This window comes from Hibiscus syriacus, unplaced genomic scaffold (genome assembly GCF_006381635.1).
Source record: "Hibiscus syriacus cultivar Baekdansim isolate YM2019G1 unplaced genomic scaffold, ASM638163v2 tig00116996_pilon, whole genome shotgun sequence".
Taxonomy (NCBI): domain Eukaryota; kingdom Viridiplantae; phylum Streptophyta; class Magnoliopsida; order Malvales; family Malvaceae; genus Hibiscus; species Hibiscus syriacus.
The window spans coordinates 2,461,343-2,487,143 of record NW_024063512.1 but is presented as its reverse complement, the minus strand read 5'-3'; the positions used below and the strand labels follow the sequence as shown (position 1 = coordinate 2,487,143).

Sequence of the window (25,801 nt, the reverse complement as noted above, 5' to 3'; positions counted from 1 at the left end):
CGTGAGTTTTCGAGTCGAGTCAAGCTGACTTTGAAAGTTTTCGAGTTCGAGTCGAGCTCAACAATACTTGAGCTCGACTCGTTTACACCCCTAGGTAGGGTCTCCAATGTTTATGTTCATTTATGTTCGTGTTCATTTATGTTCGTGTTCGTTTATGTTTGTGTTCGTTTATGTTCGTTTATTTATTAAATGAACGAACATGAACAAGTTATATTCCTTAATAAACGAACATGAACAAAAAACATTTTGTTCGTTTATGTTCGTGTTCGTTTATGTTCGTTTATTTATTAAATAAATAAACATGAATATACCTCAATTCGTGTACGTTCGATTCGTTTACAGGCCTATTAAAGGGGTTTCGAATCGGCATAGTCTCATGCCCCTTGGCTCCCTTCTAGAGCCAAAGTCGCCTCAATAATTAATAAACTTATCATTTTCCGGAGTTTTCTCTCACTACTAAAACACCTTCAAATAACATGTCCCAAGGTCCGATCTTCCACTTAAACCTGCTGCTGCTACTGTAATTGCTGATCTTTATATCAAATTTCACTTCTTTTTCTAAGTATTTTCTCCTTTCATTCTTTCTTTTTACAGCTCGAAAAGTAATGGGGAGTTTATCGAACTCGCTTCAACTTAAGCACGGACTCGCTCTCTGGTGCCCTCATTCTTCTTCTTTCACTCGTTCTCGCCCTTCCCCGTGCATCCGGTTCAGAAGCTTCACCAGACACTTCGTCGTTTCCTCTTCTTTTTCTAATGACAACCGAGAGTTAGTTTCTCTGAATCAAAGCTTTTTTTTTTCCGATTTCCAATTTGGCTAACAATTCCACGTTTATATAACTTGATGGAATTTGGGTTGTTCATTTTTTCCGGCATCTGATAGAGTTGTGATCGTTGGAGGAGGCAATGCTGCTGGGTATGCAGCGAGGACATTCGTCGAACATGGTATGGCCGATGGCAGGCTCTGTATTGTGTCTAAAGAGGTGATTTCCATATCCTATTTTGCATTTTTTGAATGATTCTTTTATTATGTAGTGGTTTTGATTTTGGGCTTTTGATTTGATGTTGTTAAAATTTTGCAGGCATATGCACCGTATGAGAGACCGGCTTTGACAAAGGGCTACTTGTTTCCTAAAGATAAGAAGCCAGCTCAATTACCTGTAAGAATCTTCAGCACATCTCCTTTTTTTAAAAAAAAAAAAATAACTTGAATTATGTATTTTGTGCTTGTTAAGAATTGTGAGTGAATGAGTCTTTTTTTCCCACGTTGGGTCATTTTGAGAGTATTTTATTGCATTTATGTGATTTTTAGATGAAGTTATGTTGCAAGTTCATTTTCTCAATGATTAGAACTTCAAACCTATTCAGGTGTAGTTTTCTGTGGGCTTGAACGTTTTCATGCTTGTAATATGTTATATATTGTTTTGATTGTTTCACATTGAATCATAATAGGGTTTTCATACTTGTGTTGGATCTGGTGGTGAAAGGCAAACTCCTGAATGGTACAAAGAGAAAGGGATTGAGGTATTTCTTCTAGCTGATTTTGATATGTCTTTCGTAACCTTTAACTTGGTGAGCTGAGAAACAGATGTTTACTTGTTCTAACCTTCTCCCCTGCTTCTCTTTTATAATTAGATGATTTATGAGGATCCAGTAACGAGTATTGATACTGAAATGCAAACCCTAACGACTAGTTCAGGCAAATTGCTGAAGTATGGATCTCTTATAATTGCTACAGGATGTACAGCCTCAAGGTATGCTTATCGGTTTGCATTGGCCTCCCATTTAGTTGTCCTAGATTATACACATAAACTAGTAAAACGGTAAAGAAGTAGTCACTGATTTCTTGATGTATTTATTTCAGATTTCCAAATAATATAGGTGGTAGCCTTCCTGGTGTGCACTATATTCGGGATGTTGCAGATGCCGACTCACTAGTCTCATCTTTGGTACTTTAAAGAGCTCCTTTAACTCACATATTTCCTATATGGTTCCTATATGGTTGATAAAACTTTTTTTAATATTTAGGAGAAGGCACATAAGGTGGTGATTGTTGGTGGTGGTTATATTGGGATGGAAGTTGCTGCTGCTGCCGTTGGCTGGAAACTTGATACTTCGGTAATTAATTTTATTTGGTAAATTTACTTTTTTGAATTATTAATGAAACCAAAACAAACAGTTGCGTTTCTTCTGTAGTTTTTCTTTATGGTCTTAACTCTGGTGTCACTCCTGATATCTTGAAAACTGAGAGTGAAAAGTTTCTTTATGTTTCAAGAAATGTATATATTTGGAGTTTGACACAAACATGTGCAATTCTGCATGAGCCTGTGCACGAGATTATATATTTTGTAATGACTTGCTGAGCTTTAATTCAGTATCCTTTTGCTCCTAATGTAGATCATTTTCCCAGAGAATCATCTTTTGCAAAGACTATTCACTCCTTCTCTTGCTCAGAGGTATGAAGAGCTATACAAAGAGAACGGTGTCAAATTTTTAAAGGTACTAACTCTATGAGTGTCTCTTTTCTCTTACACATGCTGCAATCTGAATTTGTGTGCAGCAAAGTTCATTATTTTGAAATTGGTTTTCAGTTAGCCGCCAATAAACACCTGAACTTAATTAAAACCTGTGACTGTTAAACCACTGACCAGGGTGCTTCTATCAAAAACTTAGAAGCTGGTTCTGATGGAAGGGTAGCTGCTGTTAAACTTGGAGATGGATCTACTGTAGAAGCTGACATGGTAACTATTTTGTTATAAGTAAAACTCTTGTTTTTTCTTCTTATTTGTTAGTGGTGGGAGAACTAGGCAAGTTGTCCTTTTATCCAATATTTTCATCATTCTGCAGGTAGTTATAGGTATTGGAGCAAAACCTGCAGTTAGTCCCTTTGAAGCGGTAGGGTTAAATTCTACTGTTGGTGGCATACAGGTGAGCATCATCTTTATTTTGATCGAATTATTTTTTCCTTGATACTACATATTACAATTAACTTTAATGCATTATTATTCATGTATCTAGTAATATACATAAATATTTTATGATATTGTTGTCACTTTATGCAGGTAACCGACTTGTTGTACTAGTATATTTTATATGCCTTGATGAACTTCTTTTATGTTTTTCTTACATTTTCTATTGTTTACTGTTAAGAAGACCACCAGAATTTTTTTTTCTCATGCCTTTTATGATCATGGTTGAGATTCTGATTGTTTCTTGTCGAGTATGTGAATATGATGATTGATGTCTTCCTATAAAAAAAAAATGATGATTGATGTCTGAACATGAACCAGGTTGATGGTCTGTTCCGGACAAGCGTACCTGGAATCTTTGCAGTGGGAGATGTTGCAGCATTCCCCCTTAAGGTACAATATTTTCAAATCAATATTCATTTTTCCTTTCAAGATCTGCAAAAGTACACATTTTATCATGACAGATGTATGACCGCATGGCACGAGTTGAGCATGTTGATCATGCTCGTCGATCTGCACAACATTGTGTTAAGGCATTACTTAGTGAACAAACTCACACGTATGTAACGGTCTATCCCTTTTGTTCCTCAAGCCAAATTTCTATGATGTTGATACATGCAGTGTCGCTCTTTAATTCTGAAAAGGTGACGACTTGCATCATTACCTGTTTTTGTTTTCCAGATATGATTATCTGCCCTACTTTTACTCTAGGGTTTTTGAGTATGAAGGGAGCCCCAGGAAAGTTTGGTGGCAGTTTTTTGGAGACAACGGTGAGAATATATTTTACTTTGCATTTCTAACAGTACATGTAAAAAATATATGTTATCTCACTTTTCAATTATAACCTTTTTGGCCAGTTGGAGAGACAGTTGAGATTGGAAATTTTGATCCCAAAATTGCTACTTTCTGGATAGATAATGGTAATGGAACTTCTTAAAGTCCTCTCTTTCCCCCTCTCCATTTTCTGTTACACTTTTGACCAAGAAAGATTGAACTTTTTCTTAATGACCTTACAGGTAAATTGAAAGGAGTTCTTCTTGAAAGTGGAAGTGCTGAGGTAGTTTCCTTTACAGGATTTCCATGCCACTTGGCATTGTTGGTTGTATCATTGAGATTGTTTACTCATGTTGAATTTAGGTTATGTCTAAGAGAGGTAAAAAAAAAGTGATGCAATGAAGAAAGTGCTACAATACAAGTAAACACGGTGTTTATACAAACCATCTATTCCTCATAAAGTATATATGTTTTAAGTAAGTTGATCTTTTCAACAGAAAAAACGAAATAATATATGGAAAAAAGGAAAGTAACTGTAGATTTCAGTTTTGAGTTTGACATGTATGAAATAATAATATAGTTTGTAGGAGATGCACTGTCTTCGGTGTTGGATCAACTTTCAGTAAGAGATGGTGCTTTGAGACGATGATGTCAATATAATATCCTTCTTGGTATTTACACTGCAGAAAAATTAGTTATATTTAGCGCTTCGTGCGAGGTTTAACAGTATGTAATTCATGTTAGATTCACCAGATACACGTTAGTCATTTCATCTGAGATGCTGTATTTACTTTTCATCTTTTGTGCTACGTTATAATAGACTTTGCTCTCAAGGCTCTAAAGGTCACCTTGTTTTGATCATGTTACAGGAATTTAAATTCCTTCCTGAACTTGCGAGGAACCAGCCTTCTATTGACAAAGCCAAGCTTCAAAAAGCCTCTTCAGTCGAGGAGGCACTAGAAATTGCCAAGGCCAACTTATAGTTGAGCAGCAAGCTTAGTTGCACGCAGAACCTCTCCTCGAAAGCACTGGTCCCTGCACAACGTTACCGTCATGTAATAAAATCTTGGAACCTTACCATGAATAATTGTTTGAAACTTGGCATGAAACGAAAGGTATAATCTTGTTTGATATGCAGTGATAAGAGAGATGTACCGCCTAGAAGTTTTGGTAGATGAAAACTACTTCTGGGCGTTTGAGGATCCAATAATAACTGAATCAGTCACCCATTTGCTTGTGTAGTATAACGAGTTACATAATCTTCATCGCAGTCCACACACATAATCTTCATCAATTTGGTCCTTTTCTTAGTATTTTATATAAACAAAAGTAAAATAAGCAACAATAGTATATATGTGCATGAGCAGTGCACACCAATGTTGAGATTTTCCCCACAATATTGCATTTTTGCATGTGGGAAAAGACCCCAAAAAATACAATTGTTGAATGGTATAGGGATTATTTCCATGGCAGAAAATGTAGCAGCTTCTCTAACATAAGTAAATTAAAAGGTTTGTTTTAAGAATTGTATAATATGGTAAAAAGTTTTAGTGGATCAAGCTTAAGTCCTGGCTTGGACGAGTGGCGATTGAGGTAAGGGTGAGTGAGGAGACATGATGCTCTGAGACATGAAATCGTCCTGTCTTCGAGAAAAGCTGAGTTTAAGGCTGCTTCGGCTGCATAATTTACGAGGAACCATGGCCTTGTTGTGTTCAAGCATGAAGGTTCTAATCCTCAACAAAGCAACTTCCATGGTTTGGTCATCCATGTTAGCAAAACATACCCTGAACCAACCTGGCTCATTGCAGTGGAAAGAAGAACCAGGGGAAACATTAAGCTTAACTTCATTGATTATCACCTGCCACAGATCCATTTCGGCCTCAAACGTCTTCTCCTTCAGGAGTTTACGCAGATCCATCCATATGAACAACCCGGCATTGCTCTTCAAAGAACCAATACCAACTTGAGAAAGACTCCAAGTGAAATACTTGTGCCTTCTGAATAACCGCTCTTTGCTTTCCATAATGAAATTATCAACAAAATCGTCGTCGGATAGCATCGATGCGATTAAATGCTGGGTTTGTGTGGAAACCAGTCCAAAGCTGGACATTTTCCGAGCACAGCTCACCACTGCATCGTTGTATGAGTAGACAATGCCAACTCTGAAACCAGGGAACCCCATGTCCTTGGAAAGGCTATACACAATGTGTATGAGATCACGATTACACTCCACTTCCTCGAGAATCTCCGAAATACTAACGAACTCAGGCTCCATGAAAACTGTGGCAGCGTATATCTCATCACCAATCAAATGTATGTTCTTTTCATTTATGAACTCTATAATACCCTTCAATGTCTCTCGATCCAAGATTGTGCCCAGGGGATTTGATGGATTGGTTATGAGCAAACCCTTGACTCTCAGGTTAGCTTCTTTGGCCTTTTCATATGCAGTTTCCAGGGCGTTTGTAGTGATCTTGAAATCATTGGAACTCTCACAAACGACCGGAACAAGTTCAACCCCTGTTCTCCACCTCAAGTCACGATCAAATCTGCAAATCAGAGGGAAATGTCATTGATCAATTTTCAAAAGCTCAAATTAGTCAAACTCATTCTAAGCCTTAATCCCATCAGCTACATGTTTTACTTATCTAAGATTGGTTCTATATACATAATTTAAAGGAAAATCCCAGAAAGAAAACGTAAGAAAAATGTCAAAATAATATGGATTACCCTGGATAATAAGGAGTGGGAACCAGAAATGCTTCACCAGGATCAGCCAAGCAAAAGGCAACCATCTCATGAGCTCCGGTTGCGCCACCGCTCATAACAATGCGGTCTGGGTCAAATTTCACTCTGTCTCCCCTCACTTTCCCCATGAATTTTGCAACAGACTGCATATACAACAGTTTCATTAAGTACTGAATTAAGAAGATGAAGCATATGAAAGATTTTGTTAATTATATAACTCGTCATACTTGTCTGAACTCAGGCATCCCATGATAATCCTGGAAAAGAGCAGTCTCCTTGAATTTGTTTACACCTTGAGCACTGCAGAGGGAGGCCTCTGGATGTTTCACGACCCACTTTTTGATGAAGTTGAAGCAAAGCTGAAGAGGTTAAAGAGCAAAAACACCTTCAGTTTCTTCATATAGATAGCAGCCAAGTTACCACAAAATGCAGGGGGGTTTATATTTTACCTGATTCTCAGCTAGACCCATCTGAATAACTCCATCGGGTCTATCCGTTGGGTGAAAAGGGTTGGTCTCATATGCCTTCCATCCATCGAAATAAGGAGAGTTTTCACCATGACCATTGCCAGTAGCAATCTTAGACATAGCAACCATCTTCTTCTTTTAACTATAAAGAATATAACTTTGGTTTGGGATGGTTTATAGAGAAAGAACAAATTAGCTTTGGAGATGAAAACAAGTTCACAAATGATTGAAAGAAAAAAAAAACAAAAGAATAGGTTAGCTTTGGCGAGTGAGTTGAAATGCTGGAGGAATTGTGGATTGTTTCTGGTTTGCCTGTGCTGGGGACTTGCGCAAAGCAAAGGTATTTATAGTGTTAATATCCCTACAAGTCTATGTGGATGGGGTTTATCTCAGAAAGTTCCATGTAGGATCAACAATACACATCTTTCACAGAATTAAAACACAATTTACGAGCTCAAACTACAGTTGTACTTCTTTCCCTCCGTCAGTTCATTGGACATAAACGGATGGAAGTTTTTACGACGAATTTCTAAAATTTTAAGAGATTATATAAACTAATAAAATTCTTGGGGTCAAAACATATTACCAATATAAAATATAAAAAAATTTAAAATATATGATAATTTAAAATTTTAGAGGTGATTGCCCCGACTGTCTCCTTCAGTCCATCCCTAAATAAATTGAATTGAAGAGCGACATGTGCGATTGTACCCATTATAAATTCAAATTCTCATATAATTTAAATATTCTTTTATATTTTTATTGATAATCAAAGTTGTAAACATGAAATTTTGTAATTTCACATTTTTTACGTTTGTACCCGATACAAAATCTTGGGTTTTCTCTTAATTTAGACAAGCCTTAAATGAACTAAACCAATACCGTCCCATGTGATAATCACATACCACATTTCTTACGCTAATTTTCGCCATTTTTTTCAATGATAAAATGACACCACTTCATCTCCCTCCCTCCCTCCCTCTTTCTGGTTTATCTATTTCCTATATATGTTAAAAAAAACTATTCTCTTAATTAGAGAGACAGACATACAGTTTGACAGGTTCATGAGTCTAAGCTTTTGTATGTCTCATGTAATTAACACGTTTAATATTTTAATTAATACTTATCCCAAAACAGGTATTATTTTAATGAAGTCAAAACATTTGGTTGCTGGTAGTGGAGGTTTGAAAATTATTAATCTGGTTCAATAACACTAGAAGCTATTGTGTTTGAAATGGTCGAAGCATGAGTGGAGGAGAGTTTATATTAAATAAATGATAATCATAAGAAATAAAAGGAATTGGAGTCAGAAAAAGAGATATGGGATTGGGTTGGCCAAACTTTGTGTTCAACAAATCATGTGAAATTCATGCAACTCATTCATGTTGATGTTTCAATGGTGAAGCCTTGAGAAAGAATGGTTCAAAATTCAAACAAGGAGTCACTAAAGTTGAACACGCGAGGGCAGCCATTAGTAAGAATAAGGAATTGAAGAACATGGGAAATTTTGACCAATTTAGGATTTTAATTGTATTCACAAGTTGTGTTTTTTTCCTTCTTTCGAACTTCATAAGACTGTTGACCAATTTGGAAACTGTTGCCCGTCAAATCTTTTACCATCATTCTTCTACTTGCTGGACCAACTAAATACATCAAGTTGTTACACTGAGCAATGTCTAAGCAGGACCACATTATGTGCCTTGATACTTGATTTTCACCAAGGCTGTCAGCTTTACTCATGGGTCTTCGCTTTAGGATTCACAAAAAATGGTCGGCTCCCAGCAGCCGGGACGATAGCCTCCTTGAGTGGGCCTAGTTCTAGTCTTTGAAGAACTAAGGTGGCATCTGGGTTTCCGATATGAGTCTCAACTGGAATGAATCAGGTTGCACAGCACACGAGCTCATTCACTCTGGTCTCAGTCCATAAAATTTGAGTATATGTATATGTCACGTCCTCAAGAGATGGGGACATTAATCCCACAACAGAAGAAAAAAAAATGATCATGAAGTTTATTAATGGTGACACTGTACATCCTATTAGACATATTTTTAGGAAGGAGAATAATTACCTTAAATACATTTCAACCGAGAAATAAAGCATCTCGGTTTTTTCCTCTTCAGAATTACTCAATACACAGCTCTTAAAAGCATCAATGCGTATAACTTTTAATCAAAAAATCATGTTTACAATGTGCAATTATATGTACATAAACAAATTAAGCTTTTTGAAGGATGATTCATTCCCTTTTTAGGTTCATCGTATTTGTCTCATATAAAGCACAAGGTTCATTGCATTTTGGGGAAGTCACTATCAGAGTCAAAGCATCAGGGTTTTGCTCCACTGAAGCAGTGTCAGTTGCACTTCTCCAACTCCTCAGCAATGCAGATTAGATATATTAATTTGCTTTGTCAATGCATGTAAAACAAACCATTAAATGCTCCGAATTAGTAGAGTTGGTTTTCGTTTCATATTTGGGTTTAACAAACCAGGCAATTCAAATGCATACGATTTCAATAAAAAAAATGCAGCTCAAGAGCAGGGATGGACAAAAAGGATGCAGGTGGGAGCAGTCGCTTCTTTGAAAATTTCAAATTCTCGAATATTTTATATGTTCACCCCTCCTTAAATTTTATATGCTCGCCCCAACATAAAATCATGCATCCATCCCTATTAAGGAGCTTTAAGTCATGAGTTCAAACCTGTGATTATGTTAGAAGTTAGTCTCTGTTTTGTTGAAACAAATTGTTAATTAGTAAATTAAGCAGTTGGTTTACTATTAGTATAAATAAGTAAATGTACTTTCTATCAAACTCAAGTGATTACTCAATGAAATTTTAGAAACCATTTCTTTAGTTCTTTCTAAATTTCATAAATATAATAGGTTACCAAGTGTTGCACATATGCAGATCATTTTAAGATGATATCTTGAATACCTGAATGAACATACATGGATTTAGAATTTCAGCCATGAGACATGGAATGAATAAGAAAAAGAGGATGTATAGAACTGCACATAATACTTCTTGTTATAGTGATAACCTAACTATAAGCTTGATTTGTGCACACAAATTGAACAAGTATGGTATCCCGGTTTACAACAATGAATAAGCCACTTTACGGTTTCTATAACAGACATCTGATATGAGGGGATACATTTACATGAGAACCAAGGAAAAGAAAGAAACCCTCATTAGGAATATGAGGTCGAGGCCCTAACTTGCTTGCATCCATGTTCTGGCATTAGCTGTTCGGTGGCAGCTCTCTTCGGTCTTAACTGCAATGGTGGAGCAGTAAGAGACTGCATGAAATACCCACACCTACTCTAAAATTATATGCATACGTCCATGAGTAAAGAAAATGTTCACAGGAAGATTAAAAAAACTACTCATGATAAAAATTCAAGAGTTTAAGGCAGTTCCTTTATATTTGTAGCTCAGACAGTTCAGAACACACAGAAATAAGATCCTCAACATTTTCATTCCAATTGATAAACTTCAGACTGTTGGGAAATAAACGAGTACAAGTAATTTCCTTATAACCAGATTAGTGAGAATGCAAAATAAAAGCGGAAAAATAATACCCGAAATTGATAACGGAGTTCAGCCAATTTGCTTACGTCTTCGGACTGCTGCAGATCTTTTACTAAGAGAGAAAATTTACAGGTGTTTACAAAACACTCACTACTCACAAGAAAGCTCTCTAGTATCGGGAGAAAGAAATGATTTTGGGATGGTTTTGAAGCTAAATAAGCTAGGGTATTTATAGTTGAAGCTTAAGGACTTAATCTTGTAAATACCATAAAGCTTAGGGATTAATTGTGATTATCCCATTATCATTTTTCAACAAACATCTACCAAACTTTGAAAAACTATTTTTCAAAAAAAAAAATTTACCAAACTTTGAAAACCATTTTTTCAAAGTTGGTTACCAAACTTGAAAACCGTTTTAACAATACTTTCAACAATCTCCCACTTGAAGACTGATTTTAATTTGTCTTCACACCTCGATCGATGCAACAACCTTTCTAGTCTTGTTAATCTAGCATGCCAACTGAAGCTGAACACAACTTTAGTTTATCCGTGGTCACCGTCTTTGTCAACATGTCTGCCGGATTTTGAGCTCCACTAATCTTTTCTAGTTTCAAAATCCCATCTTCCAAAAGAGATCGGATAAAATGATATCGCAATTGTATGTGCTTCGTCCTGAAATGAAAAGACGGATTCTTTGCTAGATGGATAACAATTTGACTGTCGCAATACAAGACATTGTTTTCTTGTTTCTTGCCTAACACTTCTAAGAAACTTTGGAGCCAAACCATCTCCTTGCTGGTTTCCGTAACAGCAACATATTCTGCTTCAGTTGTGGAGAGAGCAACTATCTTCTGTAGTTGATAAACCTAACTCACTGCAGTTCCTTCTAGGGTATAGACATACCCTGTAGTGCTTCTTCTGATGTCGACATTTCTGTCTAAGTCAGCATCTACATAGCCTGTCAGTATCGTATCTCCATATTTGAAACAAAGTGATTTGTTTGTAGTACCCCGCAGATATCTGAGGATCCATTTGACAGCTTCCCAGTGTACCTTGCCTAGATTATTCATGTACCTGCTAACAGCTCCCACTGCATGAGCAATATCTGGTCTAGTACAAACCATGAGATACATTAGACTTCCAATTGCTGAGGTATACGACACCTTCACCATGTGTGCACGTTCTTACTTCGTCTTTGGCGATTGTTCTTTGGAGAGTCTAAAATGAACACCTAAAGGTGTACTTACTGGTTTAGCATCTTGCATGCTGAACCTGGAGAGTACTTTGTTGATGTACTCAGCCTGTGATAACATCAAAGTCCCCGACTTTGTGTCTCTCTTAATCCTCATCCCAAGAATCTGTTTTGCAGTGCCCAGATCCTTTATAGCAAACTACTTCGACAATTTTTGCTTCAAGTTTATAATCTCTTGCATGTCTGAGCCTACAACGACCATGTCATCAACGTACAATAATAAAATAATGAAGCTATTGTCGAACCTCTTGATGTAGCAACAATGATCTGCTTGGCATTTGGTAAAACCACTGCTACTCATGAAGCTATCGAACTTCTTGTACCATTGTCTAGGAGCTTGTTTTAAACCATACAAACTCTTCTTCAACCTGCATACCAGATTTTTCTTGCTTGCCTCTATGAAGCCTTCTGGCTGCCTCATATAGATTTCTTCCTCCAAATCACTATTAAAGAAAGTTGTCTTTACATCTAACTGCTCAAGATGTAGATTTTCTACAGTTATAATTTTCAATATCAGTCTGATTGTAGACAGTTTCACGACTGGAGAGAAAATTTCATTGTAGTCAATACCTTCTTTTTGCTGAAAACCTTTGATAACCAATCTTGCTTTGTAGCGTTTGCTCCCATCTTGCTCTTCTTTGATCCTGTAAATCCACTTGTTGTAGAGCTCTTTCTTGCCTGGTGGTAATTCAGCTAATTCCCACTTCTGATTTGACATAAGTGAGTCTATCTCATCTTTCATGGAAGACTCCCACTTGACTGAATCCTCCACTTGCATTGCTTCATCATAGCACTCTGGTTCACCATTTTCAGTTAGCGACAAGTAGTGCAAAGAAGGAGAATACTGCTGGGTTGGTTTAGGAACTCTGGAGGAGCGTCTTAGTTCCGGTGTGCCTGGTTCTTCTTGAACTGCTTCAGGACTGATCTGAACATCATTTCCAGAAATCTCCTCGAACTCAGCAAATTCCTTTGTTTCAACTTCAGTGTTTGAGATACTTGATTTTAAGGTTGATCTGTCTTTGTACATCACATTCTCATTGAAAATGACATCTCTGCTTCTGATGATCTTCCGATTTTCATAGTCCCAAAATCGATAACCGAACTCATCACCGCCATAACCAACAAAGGAACATTTGTTGGACTTAGCATCAAGTTTACTTCTTTCAGCAGAGTCTATGTGTACATAAGAAATACAACCAAACACTCTTAAGTGTGAAAGATTTATTTCTTTCTTGCTCCAAACTTCCTCTGGTATTCCGCCATCTAAGGGAACTGAGGGCCCACAGTTGATCAGGTAAGCTGCAGTGTTGATAGCTTCAGCCCATAGCAATTTGGGCAAGCCGACGTGTATCCTCATGCGTCTGGCACGTTTATTCAGAGTTTTGTTCATGCGCTCTGCTATGCCATTCTGTTGCGGTGTCATGTGAACTATTCTCTCCATCTTGATCCCATTGTTTGCGCAAAATTCTCTGAATCTACTATTTTTGTACTCTCCTCCATTATCAGACCTCAACCGCTTGACTTTCAAACCAGTCTCGTTTTCCACCATGGCCTTCCATTTTCTGAAGGTATCAAAGACTTCTAATTTCTTCTTTAGAAAATAAACCCACACCTTCCTTATTGAATCATCGATGAAGGTGACATAATATAGCGAGCCTGCAAGGAATGTAACTGGAGATGGTCCCCATACATCAGTATGAACCAACTCTAACTTTTCTGCCTTGAGTGTCTTACCAATCTTTGCAAAACTGACTTTCTTTTGTTTGCCAAAGATGCAATCTTTACATAGTCCGACATCTACATTCTTTAGATCCGACAACTTCCCTTTTGACAAAAGTGTCTTCATCCCTTTCTCGCTCATATGGCCAAGCCTTTGATGCCATATGTTTGATTTTCCATCAACATCTGCTGCAGCAATGATATTCTCTAAATTTGATGTTACATAGAGAGTACCAGTCTTCTTACCACGAGCAATAACGAGTGCTCTTTTGGTAATCTTCCATTCATATCCTGAAAATGTTGTGCTATATCCTTTTTCATCAAGCTGTCCTACAGAAATCAAATTTATTTTGAGGCTAGGAATATGTCTCACTCCCTTCAACGTCCAGGTGGTCTAGTTTGACAACTTTAATCGAATGTCTCATTTTCTGATGATCTTCAAGGTTTCATTATCAGCTAGATGAACCCTCCCAAAATCACCATTGATATAGTTCTCCATGATTTCTTGGCATGGGGTGGAGTGGAAAGATGCCCCTAAATCCAAGATTCATGATTCAATTGGACTGTTGACGCTTAGAATCATGGCATCACCTGTATCCTCTGTCACGTTGACAGACTCCTGTGCGCCGGTATCTTTCTTCAGTGCTCGACAGTCTCTTTTAAAGTAACCCTTCTTGCCACAATTATAACAGGTAAAATCTTTCTTTCCCGTTCTGGATTTTCCCCGTCTGGATTTCGATCTGCCACGATTTGAAATTTCTTTATGAAGTTCTCCCTCTAGACTCCGTGTGCAAGGCTGAGGAGCTTGATGCTTCACCCGATTCTCTCCGTCGAATTTCTTCACTCAATACTAGATCCCGAACATCGTCAAATTTCAATTTGCTGTTTCCCGACGAACTTCTAACTATTATAACAGTAGCATTCCAACTGTCTGGTAGAGATGATAAGAGAATTAAAGCTCGAACTTCATCATCGAATTTAATTTCCACAGAACTCAACTGGGTTGTGATTGTGTTGAGCTCATTTAGGTGTTGAGCCACCGATGCCCCTTCCGTCATCTGCAAATTGAATAATCACCTCATCAAATGAACTTTGTTTGAGGCCGATGGCATCTCATACATACTGGAGAGAGCTGCCATAAGACCCATCGTGGTCTTTTCCTTTGCTATGTTGAAAGCAACATTGCGGGATAACGTCAGTCGGATAACTCCGAGGGCTTGTCTGTCGAAAAAAACCCAGTCTTTGTTCTTCAGGCCCTCTGGTTGCTTTCCTGAGAGAGGTTGATATAGATTTTTCTGGTACAAAAAATCTTCAATCTGCATTTCCAAAAGCCAAAGCCCGCACCATCGAACTTTTCAATTTTCACATTCTCTTCGTCTACAGCCATCGCTCCCACTCAAATCTGGCTTCGTTTGGATCGTTTCTGACAATTCTTGCGAACCACCGTGTATTAGAACACCTCCGTCGATAAATTCGTATCGCCGACAATTTTTTTTACTATTCACGAAATTCACTATTCATGTGAATGGTAATGAATAGTAATCTCGCAAAAAAATGACAAAATTCACAACCAAAAACTCTGATTACCAGTTGTTGGAAAATAAACGAATACAAGTAATTTCCCTATAACCAGATTAGTGAGAATGTGAAATAAAAGCGGAAAAATAATACCCGAAATTGATAACGGAGTTCAGCCAATTTGCTTACGTCTCCGGACTGCTGCAGATCTTTTATTAAGAGAGAAAATTTACAGGCGTTTACAAAACACTCACTACTCACAAGAAAGCTCTCTAGTATTGGGAGAAAAAAAATAATTTTGGGATGGTTTTGAAGCTAAATAAACTAGAGTATTTATAATTGAAGCTTAAGGACTTAATCTTGTAAATACCCTAAAGCCTAGGGATTAATTGTGATTATCCCATTATCATTTTTCAAGAAATATCTACCAAACTTTGAAAAACTATTTTTCAAAGAAATATTTACCAAACTTGAAAAACTATTTTTTCAAAATTGGTTGCCAAACTTGACAACCATTTTAACAATACTTTCGACACATGCGACAATTTAAATGATTTGAGTGATATAATCATTATATTCTGATTATAAATCTTCGTTCTTTGTTGACATTCAAACAAAACTGACCCAGGATGAACAATTCTATGAACTCCATTCAACACAATAACAATTCTATACCATTTGGACCTTTCAACTACTTTGAGCTTGTTGGATATATGAACTGCAAAACTACACCGTTAGCACTGACTGAAAATATAAACAGTAATTAAGAAGAACAGATTCGTAAACCGTGTCGTGGTAAGAACCACTGCCTTAGAAACGAATTCGCCTCGATGTGTGTAATCGCTGCAGTAGGCGGACCGTCCCCCGAGGTTAACACGGTCGCTCCGAATTCCGTACACCCGAAACCGGAGTGGACTGCTGGTGGTATTGCACTTCTGATCGGAAAGCACTCAGAGAGAACTCATAGAAAGAACTTTAGAAAACACTTTGTAAGTGAATTGTAAATGTTTTGGAGTGAGTTGAGAAGCTGAATATAGCTCTCTATTTATAGGCTAGAAATAGGGTTAAAATCGTCCATAAAATTTCAGGATTAAACCTCTTATTTGTAACAGCTGAAACGTCTAGATGAACCTGACTCAGAAATAGTCCAGGTTCATTGTATCATTATTCAGCTGTTATAACTCCCGAAATTATATCATGTAACCCCTGGAATTAAATCAAATAACTCCTGTAACTCATGATATTAACATCTTGTCTCCTCTGTACAAAGCTGTAAATCAGTCCAGGTACATCTTAACGTTTCTGATTTAATTTAGGAATAAATTGTTTAATTTCTTATAAAAAAAAATAATTCAGCTGTTATTATTTGAAATTCAAACAGTCCTCAGCAGCCTATAAATATCAGTTGATATCTTTCACATTTTCCATTTGTTTCTTTCAAAGAGAAATTCCTCAAGAATTTTCTCTAAAAAGATAGTATCCGCGCGGACGTGTCGAAGACACGTATTACCACGACCACGACCACGACCACGACCACGACCACGACCTCGACCACGACCACGACCACGACCACGACCACGAGCCGAGCCGTGCCGTGCCGAGCCGAGCCGAGACGAGACGAGACGGACGGACGGCGGCGGCGGTGCGCGAGAGCCCCCCTTGTTCTCTATCACTCAACAAGAAAGTGGAATGTCAAGCCTTAAATACCATTCCCAATAGTGTTTCCAACACTATGTGGGATTGAGCATTACCAACATTCCCCCACTAATGCGAAAGAAATCTTCTGAAACTCGAAAACAAGCTTTCCAGAAGAGTAATAGCGAGATTAGTTGCTTAAGCACTAGTGAACATATCTGGAACTAGTACATAGTGATGATGAGCAATCCTTCTCTTAGATAAGTGAAACTAGTCTGGAACTTTCTAAGATCAGGGTAAACTCATAACACACAACTAACCCCTTCATCCACCTGAGTCCTCGATGTGTAAGATATATATATATACAAACGTATATATTTGGCCATCTTACCTCAGGATTCTAGTAAGTGTGCTAGAAAAATAGCCCAACATTTTTCATAGAAGGCGGCTAACCCTTCTCACTTACATAGGTTATTTCATCAAGTTTATCTCAACATAAACCACCCTTTAAAAAGGAATATGAAATAATTAAGAGCTTTTATAATAGCTCAACCTCACAAAGGGTTTGGTGACTTTTTTCAAGTTCATTATAAATGAACCACCCAAACTCTGGGCTAAAAAGTCATTAAGAATAAATATTCAACCTCATTTATCGGTAAATTCAATAAGTCCTTCTCACTAGAACCATCCAAATACTTGGATTTGAATTTATTAAGAGTTTAACAAACTCAACCTTTCTGTTGGTAAGTTCATCATTTCCTACCCACTCACTCTGGGTTATGAACTTATTAAGAATAGATATTCAGCCAAAATCGGTAAATTCATCAAGTCTTTCTCACTAAGACCACCCAAAGCCTGGGCTATGAATTTATTAAGAGCAATTAAGCTCATCCTGGGCATGCACATTATTCATCATAGGGATAGACAGTAGGAATGTGCACTATGAGTCTTTCCATGGTTTCGTTTGACCACATGGAACTTAGATAACTAAGTTGGGTATCCACCATGAATTCCTCAACCAATGGGCTTTAGACCCATCCCCCTCGACGAATCTAGGACCAGCTTCCGACTTAACCCTTTGGTAAGTGGATCTGCTAGGTTCCTTTCCGACTTCACATACTCTAAAGAGATCACTCCATTCTTTATCAAGTGTCTAACTGATTCATGTCTTATGCGAATGTGTCTTTTCTTACCATTGTAAGCTTGGTTCTTAGCCACACATATTGCAGCTTGTGAATCACACAACAATGAAACTGGAGGAGTCGGTCTTCCCCACAACGGAATATCTGCTAACAAGCTTCTGAGCCACTCGGCTTCTTGCCCAGCTAGGTCAAGAGCTATAAACTCTGACTCCATGGTAGAACGAGCAATACAAGTCTGCTTTGATGATTTCCACGAGATCGCTGCTCCACCCAAAGTAAAAACATACCCGCTCGTAGAGCTTACCTCATCATTATCAGAAACCCAGTTGGCATCACAATATCATTCCAATACCGCAGGAAAGCCAACAAACTCAAGTTTCCAATTCACAGTACCCTTAAGATACTTCAGTAAGCGTTTAAGCGCAATCCAGTGCTCACCACTCGGATTATGAGTATATCTACTTAGTCTACTCACAGCATAAGCAATATCAGGCCGAGTATAGTTCATTAAGAACATTAAACTTCCGATTAATTTAGCATATTCAGTTTGGGAAACACTACTTCCTTTATTCTTAACTAGATGTATGCTAGGGTCATAAGGAGTTCGAACAGGGACGACATCAAAACTGTCAAATTTCTTTAGCACTTTCTCTATATAATGTGCTTGACATAAAGAAAATCCCTTCTCAGTTTTGGTAACTTTGACTCCTAAGATTACATCTACTTCTCCCAAATCTGTCATCTCAAACTTAGTGGACAAGAAATTTTTAACTTTGTTAATGGACTCAATGTTAGAACTGAAAATCAACATGTCGTCAACATAAAGACTTATGATAACACATTCAGTTTCAAACATCTTCGAATATACACAAGCATCCGAACCATTCACAACAAAACCAAAACTAAGAATAGTTTTATGAAATTTCTCATACCACTGTTTAGGAGCCTGCTTAAGTCCATAGAGTGACTTTTTGAGTCTACAAACTTTGCCTTCCATACCAGGTGCCTCAAAACCTAGTGGCTGCTCCATGTAAATCTCCTCATCTAGTTCCCCATTCAAGAAAGCAGTCTTAACATCCATTTGATGTACCTGCAACTTATGAATAGAGGCTAGTGCAAATAATGCACGAATCGTTGAGATTTTTGTAACGGGAGAGTATGTATCAAAGTAGTCTAAACCAAACCTTTGAGTGAACCCTTTGACGACTAACCTTGCCTTGTACCGCTGAATCGAACCATCTGGCCTTAGTTTCTTCCGGAAGACCCATTTGTTGGAGATTGGTTTGAATCCCTTAGGCAAGTCAACTAATTCCCAAGTATGATTAGACATTATCGATTCTAGTTCATCATTAACAACGCTTTTCCAAAAACTAGCATCGATAGATCTTATAGCTTCTTCAAAAGTTTTAGGATCCTCATCTAATAGAAAAATTTGAGCTATAGGATCTGAAATGAAGTCTAAATCATTTATCTCAGAAATAAAGGAAGTAATAAAGTCTGGTCCAAAAGAGGTTTCAATTCTTTGCCTTTTACTTCTTCTAGGCTCAAAATCAATTTGTTCAAAAGACCTAGCAGGATTACTAGAAGAAGTTGATGGAATATATTCTATTTGTGTTTCAATATTTATTCTCAGTTCCTTTAAAGGAAAAGTATTTTCAAAGAAAACAACATCTCTTGATTCACAAATAGAATAATCTTGTAAAAGCATGAATCTGTATGCAGCACTATTCGTAGTATACCCTATAAACACTGCATCAACGGTTTTAGGTCCGATGGTGGACTTCTTAAAGTCTGGCAAGCCCACTTTAGCCAGACACCCCCACACTTTCAGGTATTGTAAATTAGGAGCGTATCTTTTCCACAATTCATATGGGGTAGAATCTAATTTCTTATGAGGAACTCGGTTCAAGATATGAGTTGCCGATAGAATGGCCTCCCCCCATATGTTATCAGATAACCCGGAACTTATTAGTAAAGAATTCATCATCTCTTTTAAAGTTCTATTTTTCCTTTCGGCTATATCATTCTGTTGAGGAAAATAGGGGGCTGATGTTTCATGAATTATGCCATTCTTTTCACAAATATCTTTTAAGAAATTAGATCCATATTCACCACCTCTATCAGATCTAACCCGTTTGATTCTCCTATCTAACTGATTTTCAACTTCTGCCTTATAAATAAGAAAGAAGTTTTCAGCTTCATCTTTAGTTCTTAGGAGATAAACTTTTGTATATCTTGAATAATCATCTACAAAAGTTATGTAGTAGTGTTTTCCTCCTTTACTTTCAGTGTTTCTAAAATCTGTTAGATCAGTATGAATAAGTTCTAACAGTTCAGTCTTTCTATTAGAAACAGTCTTAAAGTGAGGTCTAGTATGCTTAGCTTCTACACAAATCTCACATTTGTTAAAGCTAGTTGTGTCTAGTTTAGGCAGAACATTCATATTCATTAATTTCTTTAAAGCATGAATATTCACGTGTCCTAATCTAGCATGCCACATATCAATGGATTCAACAATATAAGCAGAAGTGGTAGCTTTATTTTCATTAAATTGAGTTTCTATGACAAATAAACCATTGCTTAAAAACCCTTTCCCCACATAATCACCATTTCGGGAAAGTACAAGTTTATCTGCCTCAAAAACTAACTTAATGCCTGCCTTATTCAGAAGCCCACCACTTATCAAATTTCTACGCAAGGCAGGTACATACAGAACATTATTTAAAGCCAGAGTTTTACCAGAAGTCAGCTTGAGTAAAACCTTGCCTTTGCCTAGCACTTCAGAGCTGCTAGAGTTCCCCATGTACACACGTTCACCAGTGTTTCCATCCTCGAACTCGGTGAAAAACTCCTTCCTTGCACAGAAATGCTTCGAAGCGCCAGTGTCAACTACCCATTCTGAACTGTTCTCCACCAGATTAACTTCTGAGACCACCGCAGCAATGATCTCATCATCTTCTTCTACAACGTGCATCTGTGGCTTGTTGTCATTCTGGCGGTCTGAGCGGTGTTGGCATTGGTAAGCTTTGTGGCCAGGTAAACCGCAGACATAACACTTGAACGTCTTTCCTTCCGGTTTGGCCTTTCCTGACTTCTTGAAGTTGGTAGCCTTATGTGGTTTCGTCTTTTTGTCTTGATTCCCACGTTTCATGATCTTCTTAAATTTAGACTCAACCAAGTTAGCTCTAAAAGATAAATTACTCATAGAATTAGTAAGCTTATCTTTTAAACGGTTGGCTTCTTCAATCTTCATATGGCCCACAAGTTCTTCAAGCGAAATGTCTCTCTTCTTATACTTAAGAGAGTTGCGGTAATCGGACCAGGACTTGGGCAGCTTCTCAATGAGTACATTGGCTTGCAGCACCTCACACATTTGCATCCCTTCAGCGATGATGTCAGCGACTAAGTTCTCATAGTCATGGACTTGATCCATTATTGGTTTGTCGTCTGTCATCTGGAATTTGAGCCATTCGTCGACAACGTACTTCTTGATCCCCGCATCATCCACACCATACTTCTTGTCGAGAGTGTCCCATATTGCCTTGGCACTCCTTTCTCTAAGGAACATATCAAATAGTTTATTTGACATGTGGCTGAGCAAATGTCCTCGTACCGTCTTGTTATCCTTCTCGTATTTCTCGTAGGTAGCGAGAGCGGCGGCGGCAGTTGCTAAGGCATCATCATTGAGGATCGCATCCGCATCATTACCGACAGCTGGGGTTGGTGGCATGGTAGGTGGTGGCTTGAGCAACACGTAATCAAGATCAAGTTGCTCGAAGAATATCATAATTCTTTGGGACCACCTTCTATAGTTCTTTCCATCAAGTGCATCGAGCTTGGAAAGATCGGGAATGAGTTTGCTCAAAGGTGTCGACATGATTGCAGTTTATGGAAATTCGTTTCTAAATTGTTGGATATATGAACTGCAAAACTACACCGTTAGCACTGACTGAAAATATAAACAGTAATTAAGAAGAACAGATTCGTAAACCGTGTCGTGGTAAGAACCACTGCCTTAGAAACGAATTCGCCTCGATGTGTGTAATCGCTGCAGTAGGCGGACCGTTCCCCGAGGTTAACACGGTCGCTTCGAATTCCGTACACCCGAAACCGGAGTGGACTGCTGGTGGTATTGCACTTCTGATCGGAAAGCACTCAGAGAGAACTCACAGAGAGAACTTTAGAAAACACTTTGTAAGTGAATTGTAAATGTTTTGGAGTGAGTTGAGAAGCTGAATATAGCACTCTATTTATAGGCTAGAAATAGGGTTAAAATCGTCCATAAAATTTCAGGATTAAACCTCTTATTTGTAACAGCTGAAACGTCTAGATGAACCACGACCACGACCACGACCACGACCACGACCACGACCACGAGCCGAGCCGTGCCGTGCCGTGCCGTGCTGAGACGAGACGAGACGAGACGGACGGACGGCGGCGGCGGTGCGCGAGAGCCCCCCTTGTTCTCTATCACTCAACAAGGAAGTGGAATGTCAAGCCTTAAATACCATTCCCAATAGTGTTTCCAACACTATGTGGGATTGAGCATTACCAACAGAGCTTATTCGGGTGTTACAGAAGTTAACCAAGGAACCACTGCAAACTATTGGAAACAAAGACATGTATGTCTAGAATTCTACATTCAGGTATACCTACATAGAACTAAACTCTCAGCTACTGTCTTAGCTAAAACTGAGAATTTTGTAACCACTAATAAGAACCAGTACTAAGAGCTAAAACTATTGAATACAAAAGAAGATCTGGAAAGCTTCTAAAGAATGAAGTCTTAGTAGTTTCTCAAGCTTATATTTACATGCACTGGACAAAATCTCAAGCTGAGGAAGAACAGTTTTCAACCATTTTAGGTGTACCCCCCCCCCAAAATTGTTATCCCATGTAAGAAAGCATTTCAAGACTAATGTTTGTGTTGTATAAAGCTACTTGTCATTTTATCAAACAGATAGTAGCAAGTATTAGCATTACTTAGATTCTTCGAGTTATCATCGTCATACTACATTCCATTGAATTCGATTTGATCAACGTCCTAAAAATAAGCCTATTTTACAATGCAAAACATCAAATCAGCTACAGTGTGACAATCCCAAAGTTGAAATTCTAGATATTCATTTGTAACCACAAACAACTTCATCCAAAAAGCTTGAGAGACAAACTGTTATACGGAGGCATAATTTTAAAAATAGCCTCCACGTTTACCTAAATAATCATTTTGCCAGCTATTATTTTTAAAGCATTTTGTCTCAACATTTCATTTTGGGACAAAAATCATATATATGTTTTAAAATCATTAGTTGACATACGATTCACACTCCAAAATAAGAGTTTTTTTTTTAACTTAAAATGAAACGTTGAGGCCTAAAATGACCTAAAAAAATGAATAAGGGATAAAGAGATTATTCTGTCAAATTTTAGGGGTATTTTTACCCTAAAATAAAACGATAGGACCAAAATGTTCCAAAAAATAGAATAGGGATAAATTACCATTTTGATAAATGTTGGGGTTAATTTTAGCATTATGCCTTATATGGACTACAACATTATGTTGCACTGATACATATACAATGATAAAAATGGTAATTTTCAAAATTATAGATTACTGGAATAACAAAGGTAACATAAATATAAAATAAATTCTAAAAAATATAAAAAAAAATTATAAATATTCAATAAAATTCATTGTAAATTTTAAAAAATAAAATTCATTAAAAAACCTACAATATTAAAGTGTCCAATCTCAAACAATAAACAAAGTATATAATAATAACATTTGTTACGATGAAAACACGGTAATAACAAATGTAAAACGGTCGCAAAAAAAAATCACTAATATTTCATGTGAAAAACTCTTTTGGGTAAAAACATGAACATAAGAAGAGAATTTCATAAATATCAAAGAAGAATATATGAGAATTTAGAGAAATAAAATTTAATTCTAACCTTAAGCCGAAGTATCTATTTATAAGAATATATGTTTGATTACAAATGAAACTTAGTAAAAATCTACTCAAAGTGGAAAAGCTTCACTCTTCTAATCAAACTGGTTTCTCACTTTCCTCAATTATCTCTTAATTAATTTGTGTCACATTAAATTCGATTCTCTATATTTCTCAAATTCGTTTTGCCAATGAAATTAAACTCTCTTTTGCTTATCAAATTCGATATGCTCACCGTTGTTTTATTTAACACAAATCCTCTTTTTATTGATCTAATCAATATATGTTTACTAGTAATACCATCATTTGACATGAAAGAAAAATAATAATAATACTCTTTTTTTTATAATTATTACACCCTACAAAAATATAAAACTTAGCAACCTACGATCCACCCATAAAAATTAAAAATTCTTCATTTTTTCTCTTTCTTTTCAAAATACAGTGTTGGAGAATAGTCAATCACCTCCATGTACGTCCTTATTGTTACCCTCTATTTTGAAAATGGATCGGACCGGCCGGTTCAATCGGTTCAATTGGAAATCGTTGTCTAGTCCGGTTTAATCTAAACCGGTTGAACCACTACTAGTGAACCGGTCAGAACCGTTGAACCGTTCAAACCGGACCGGCTGAAAACCGGAAAAAATCGCATTTTTTGTTTTTGTTTTTTAAAAAAATTAAACCAAACGACGTCGTTTGTTAAACGAGCCAAGTCGAACTCGAGTATTGCTGAACTCGACTCGAACTTGAAAAATTTAAAAGTAAACTCAACTCGACTCAAACTCACGAGCTAAAAATTATGAAGTTTAACTTGAACTCGAAATATAATATTGAAACTTGAACTCAAAAAAAAATTTAGAAGCTCGATTGAAGCTTAAAATTCGAGCTTAATTGAAGTAAAAGAATAGTTCACTCAATGCTCACCAACAAGCTCCATGATTTTGAATGTCAAATTACCTCTATTATTTATATAAGTTAGTTGGGATGATCTTCTATGTTTCTTAGCCATGTGAGATTGTTTTTTAAAAAAAATTAAACCAAACAATATCATTTTGTTATGATTTTTTTAGCCCCAAATATATTTTTTAATTATAGTTATATAATTATATTTATTATTTAATATGTTTTACCTTAAATATTATGTTGTAGTTAATTTGAATCATTTTGTTTCACTTGATTTTATGGTTTTTAACTTATATATGTTATGACTTGCTTTGAATATGAATTGTGATATAAAAAATTATTTTTTATTAAATATTTTTTGTATTTTATTTAATTTTTTAAATAATTATGATGTCGTCCGGTTCTTCCGATCGGTCGGACCGGTACGACCGGTTAAACCAATGAACCGGTAGTATAATCGGTTCGCTAACCGGTCCGGTTCTGAAAACCATGTTGTTACCTCATTAGAAAACAAATGTTGAGATTGTATCAAATGATTTTTTTATTATTTATATTAATTGGATGTAATGGTAAGATAATATTTTTAAAAGGAAAATCTAAATTCAAAACTCTAAAAATAATATTATTAGAATTAGACTTCACAAAGTTGACCGTATCCAATTACTCAAATCAATTTATCCGATTCGAGATTCGATATAGACCCGAATATGATGACCTATAATTGATCTGAAACCCAAAATAAATTAAATCGAACCGAAATCAACCTAAATTTTAGTTGAATTAAAAGCAATCAGAACTGAAAGTAACTCGAACGAAAAACAACCTTAATCGAAAACAACACAAATTTAATTTACTCATACCGATCCAAATTGGACTTCTATCCAATTTTAACCCGATAATTGATTCTAAGTAAATGAATAATTTATTATTATTATTATTATTATTATTATTATTATCTATTTTTAATAATTTGATAAATTGTAAAATGATACATATTTTATTTCCTTTGTGTATTATAATATTAGTTAACCATTAGCCTTTAGTAATAGTTAAATGGTTCAATATAACATTTCTTCATTTAAAATATCCTCTTTGTATCTGATCCAATAACTTTTAAATTATTTAAAAATTATTTATATAAATATTCATTCAAATATAATTATTATATTATTTTTTACAATTGAATAAATATTAT

General features: G+C 36.6%; 2 protein-coding genes and 1 long non-coding RNA gene across 3 annotated transcripts; 1 reads left to right on the top strand and 2 right to left on the bottom strand.

Moving 5' to 3' along the window:
- The first annotated feature begins 353 nt into the window (after nt 1-353).
- Nucleotides 354-4,969, top strand: LOC120193724 (monodehydroascorbate reductase, chloroplastic/mitochondrial-like). The gene is made up of 17 exons (XM_039196162.1): nt 354-486; nt 595-766; nt 881-980; nt 1,080-1,157; nt 1,450-1,521; nt 1,633-1,751; nt 1,862-1,946; nt 2,026-2,115; nt 2,395-2,496; nt 2,649-2,738; nt 2,845-2,925; nt 3,288-3,359; nt 3,431-3,525; nt 3,648-3,736; nt 3,824-3,886; nt 3,983-4,023; nt 4,610-4,969. The coding sequence occupies exons 1-17, from the start codon at nt 477-479 to the stop codon at nt 4,721-4,723; spliced, it is 1,473 nt and encodes a 490-aa protein (XP_039052093.1). The 5' UTR covers nt 354-476; the 3' UTR covers nt 4,724-4,969.
- Nucleotides 4,970-5,174: 205 nt separating this feature from the next.
- LOC120193725 (1-aminocyclopropane-1-carboxylate synthase-like) lies at nt 5,175-7,254 on the bottom strand. The gene is made up of 5 exons (XM_039196163.1): nt 7,178-7,254; nt 6,938-7,112; nt 6,716-6,847; nt 6,471-6,631; nt 5,175-6,289 (listed from the first exon to the last, which is right to left on the bottom strand). Exons 2-5 carry the CDS (start codon nt 7,082-7,084, stop codon nt 5,302-5,304), a joined length of 1,428 nt encoding a protein of 475 aa, XP_039052094.1. The 5' UTR covers nt 7,085-7,112; nt 7,178-7,254; the 3' UTR covers nt 5,175-5,301.
- Nucleotides 7,255-10,302: 3,048 nt separating this feature from the next.
- LOC120193663 lies at nt 10,303-15,532 on the bottom strand. The gene is made up of 3 exons (XR_005522872.1): nt 15,519-15,532; nt 13,473-13,476; nt 10,303-10,455 (listed from the first exon to the last, which is right to left on the bottom strand). It is a non-coding gene; the product is annotated as an uncharacterized LOC120193663 (long non-coding RNA).
- Between the last annotated feature and the right edge of the window lie 10,269 nt (nt 15,533-25,801).

Bases quoted from the DNA above. Each gene is read 5' to 3' on its own strand.
- LOC120193724 (XM_039196162.1), top strand. The intron at 981-1,079 runs GTGATTTCCATA...AAAATTTTGCAG, and splicing joins TCTGTATTGTGTCTAAAGAG to GCATATGCACCGTATGAGAG. The intron at 2,739-2,844 runs GTAACTATTTTG...ATCATTCTGCAG, and splicing joins CTACTGTAGAAGCTGACATG to GTAGTTATAGGTATTGGAGC.
- LOC120193725 (XM_039196163.1), bottom strand. From the start codon at position 7,084: ATGGTTGCTATGTCTAAGATTGCTACTGGCAATGGTCATGGTGAAAAC. The intron at 6,632-6,715 runs GTATGACGAGTT...TTGTATATGCAG, and splicing joins GGATGCCTGAGTTCAGACAA to TCTGTTGCAAAATTCATGGG. The intron at 6,290-6,470 runs GTAATCCATATT...TCTGATTTGCAG, and splicing joins CCCACTCCTTATTATCCAGG to ATTTGATCGTGACTTGAGGT.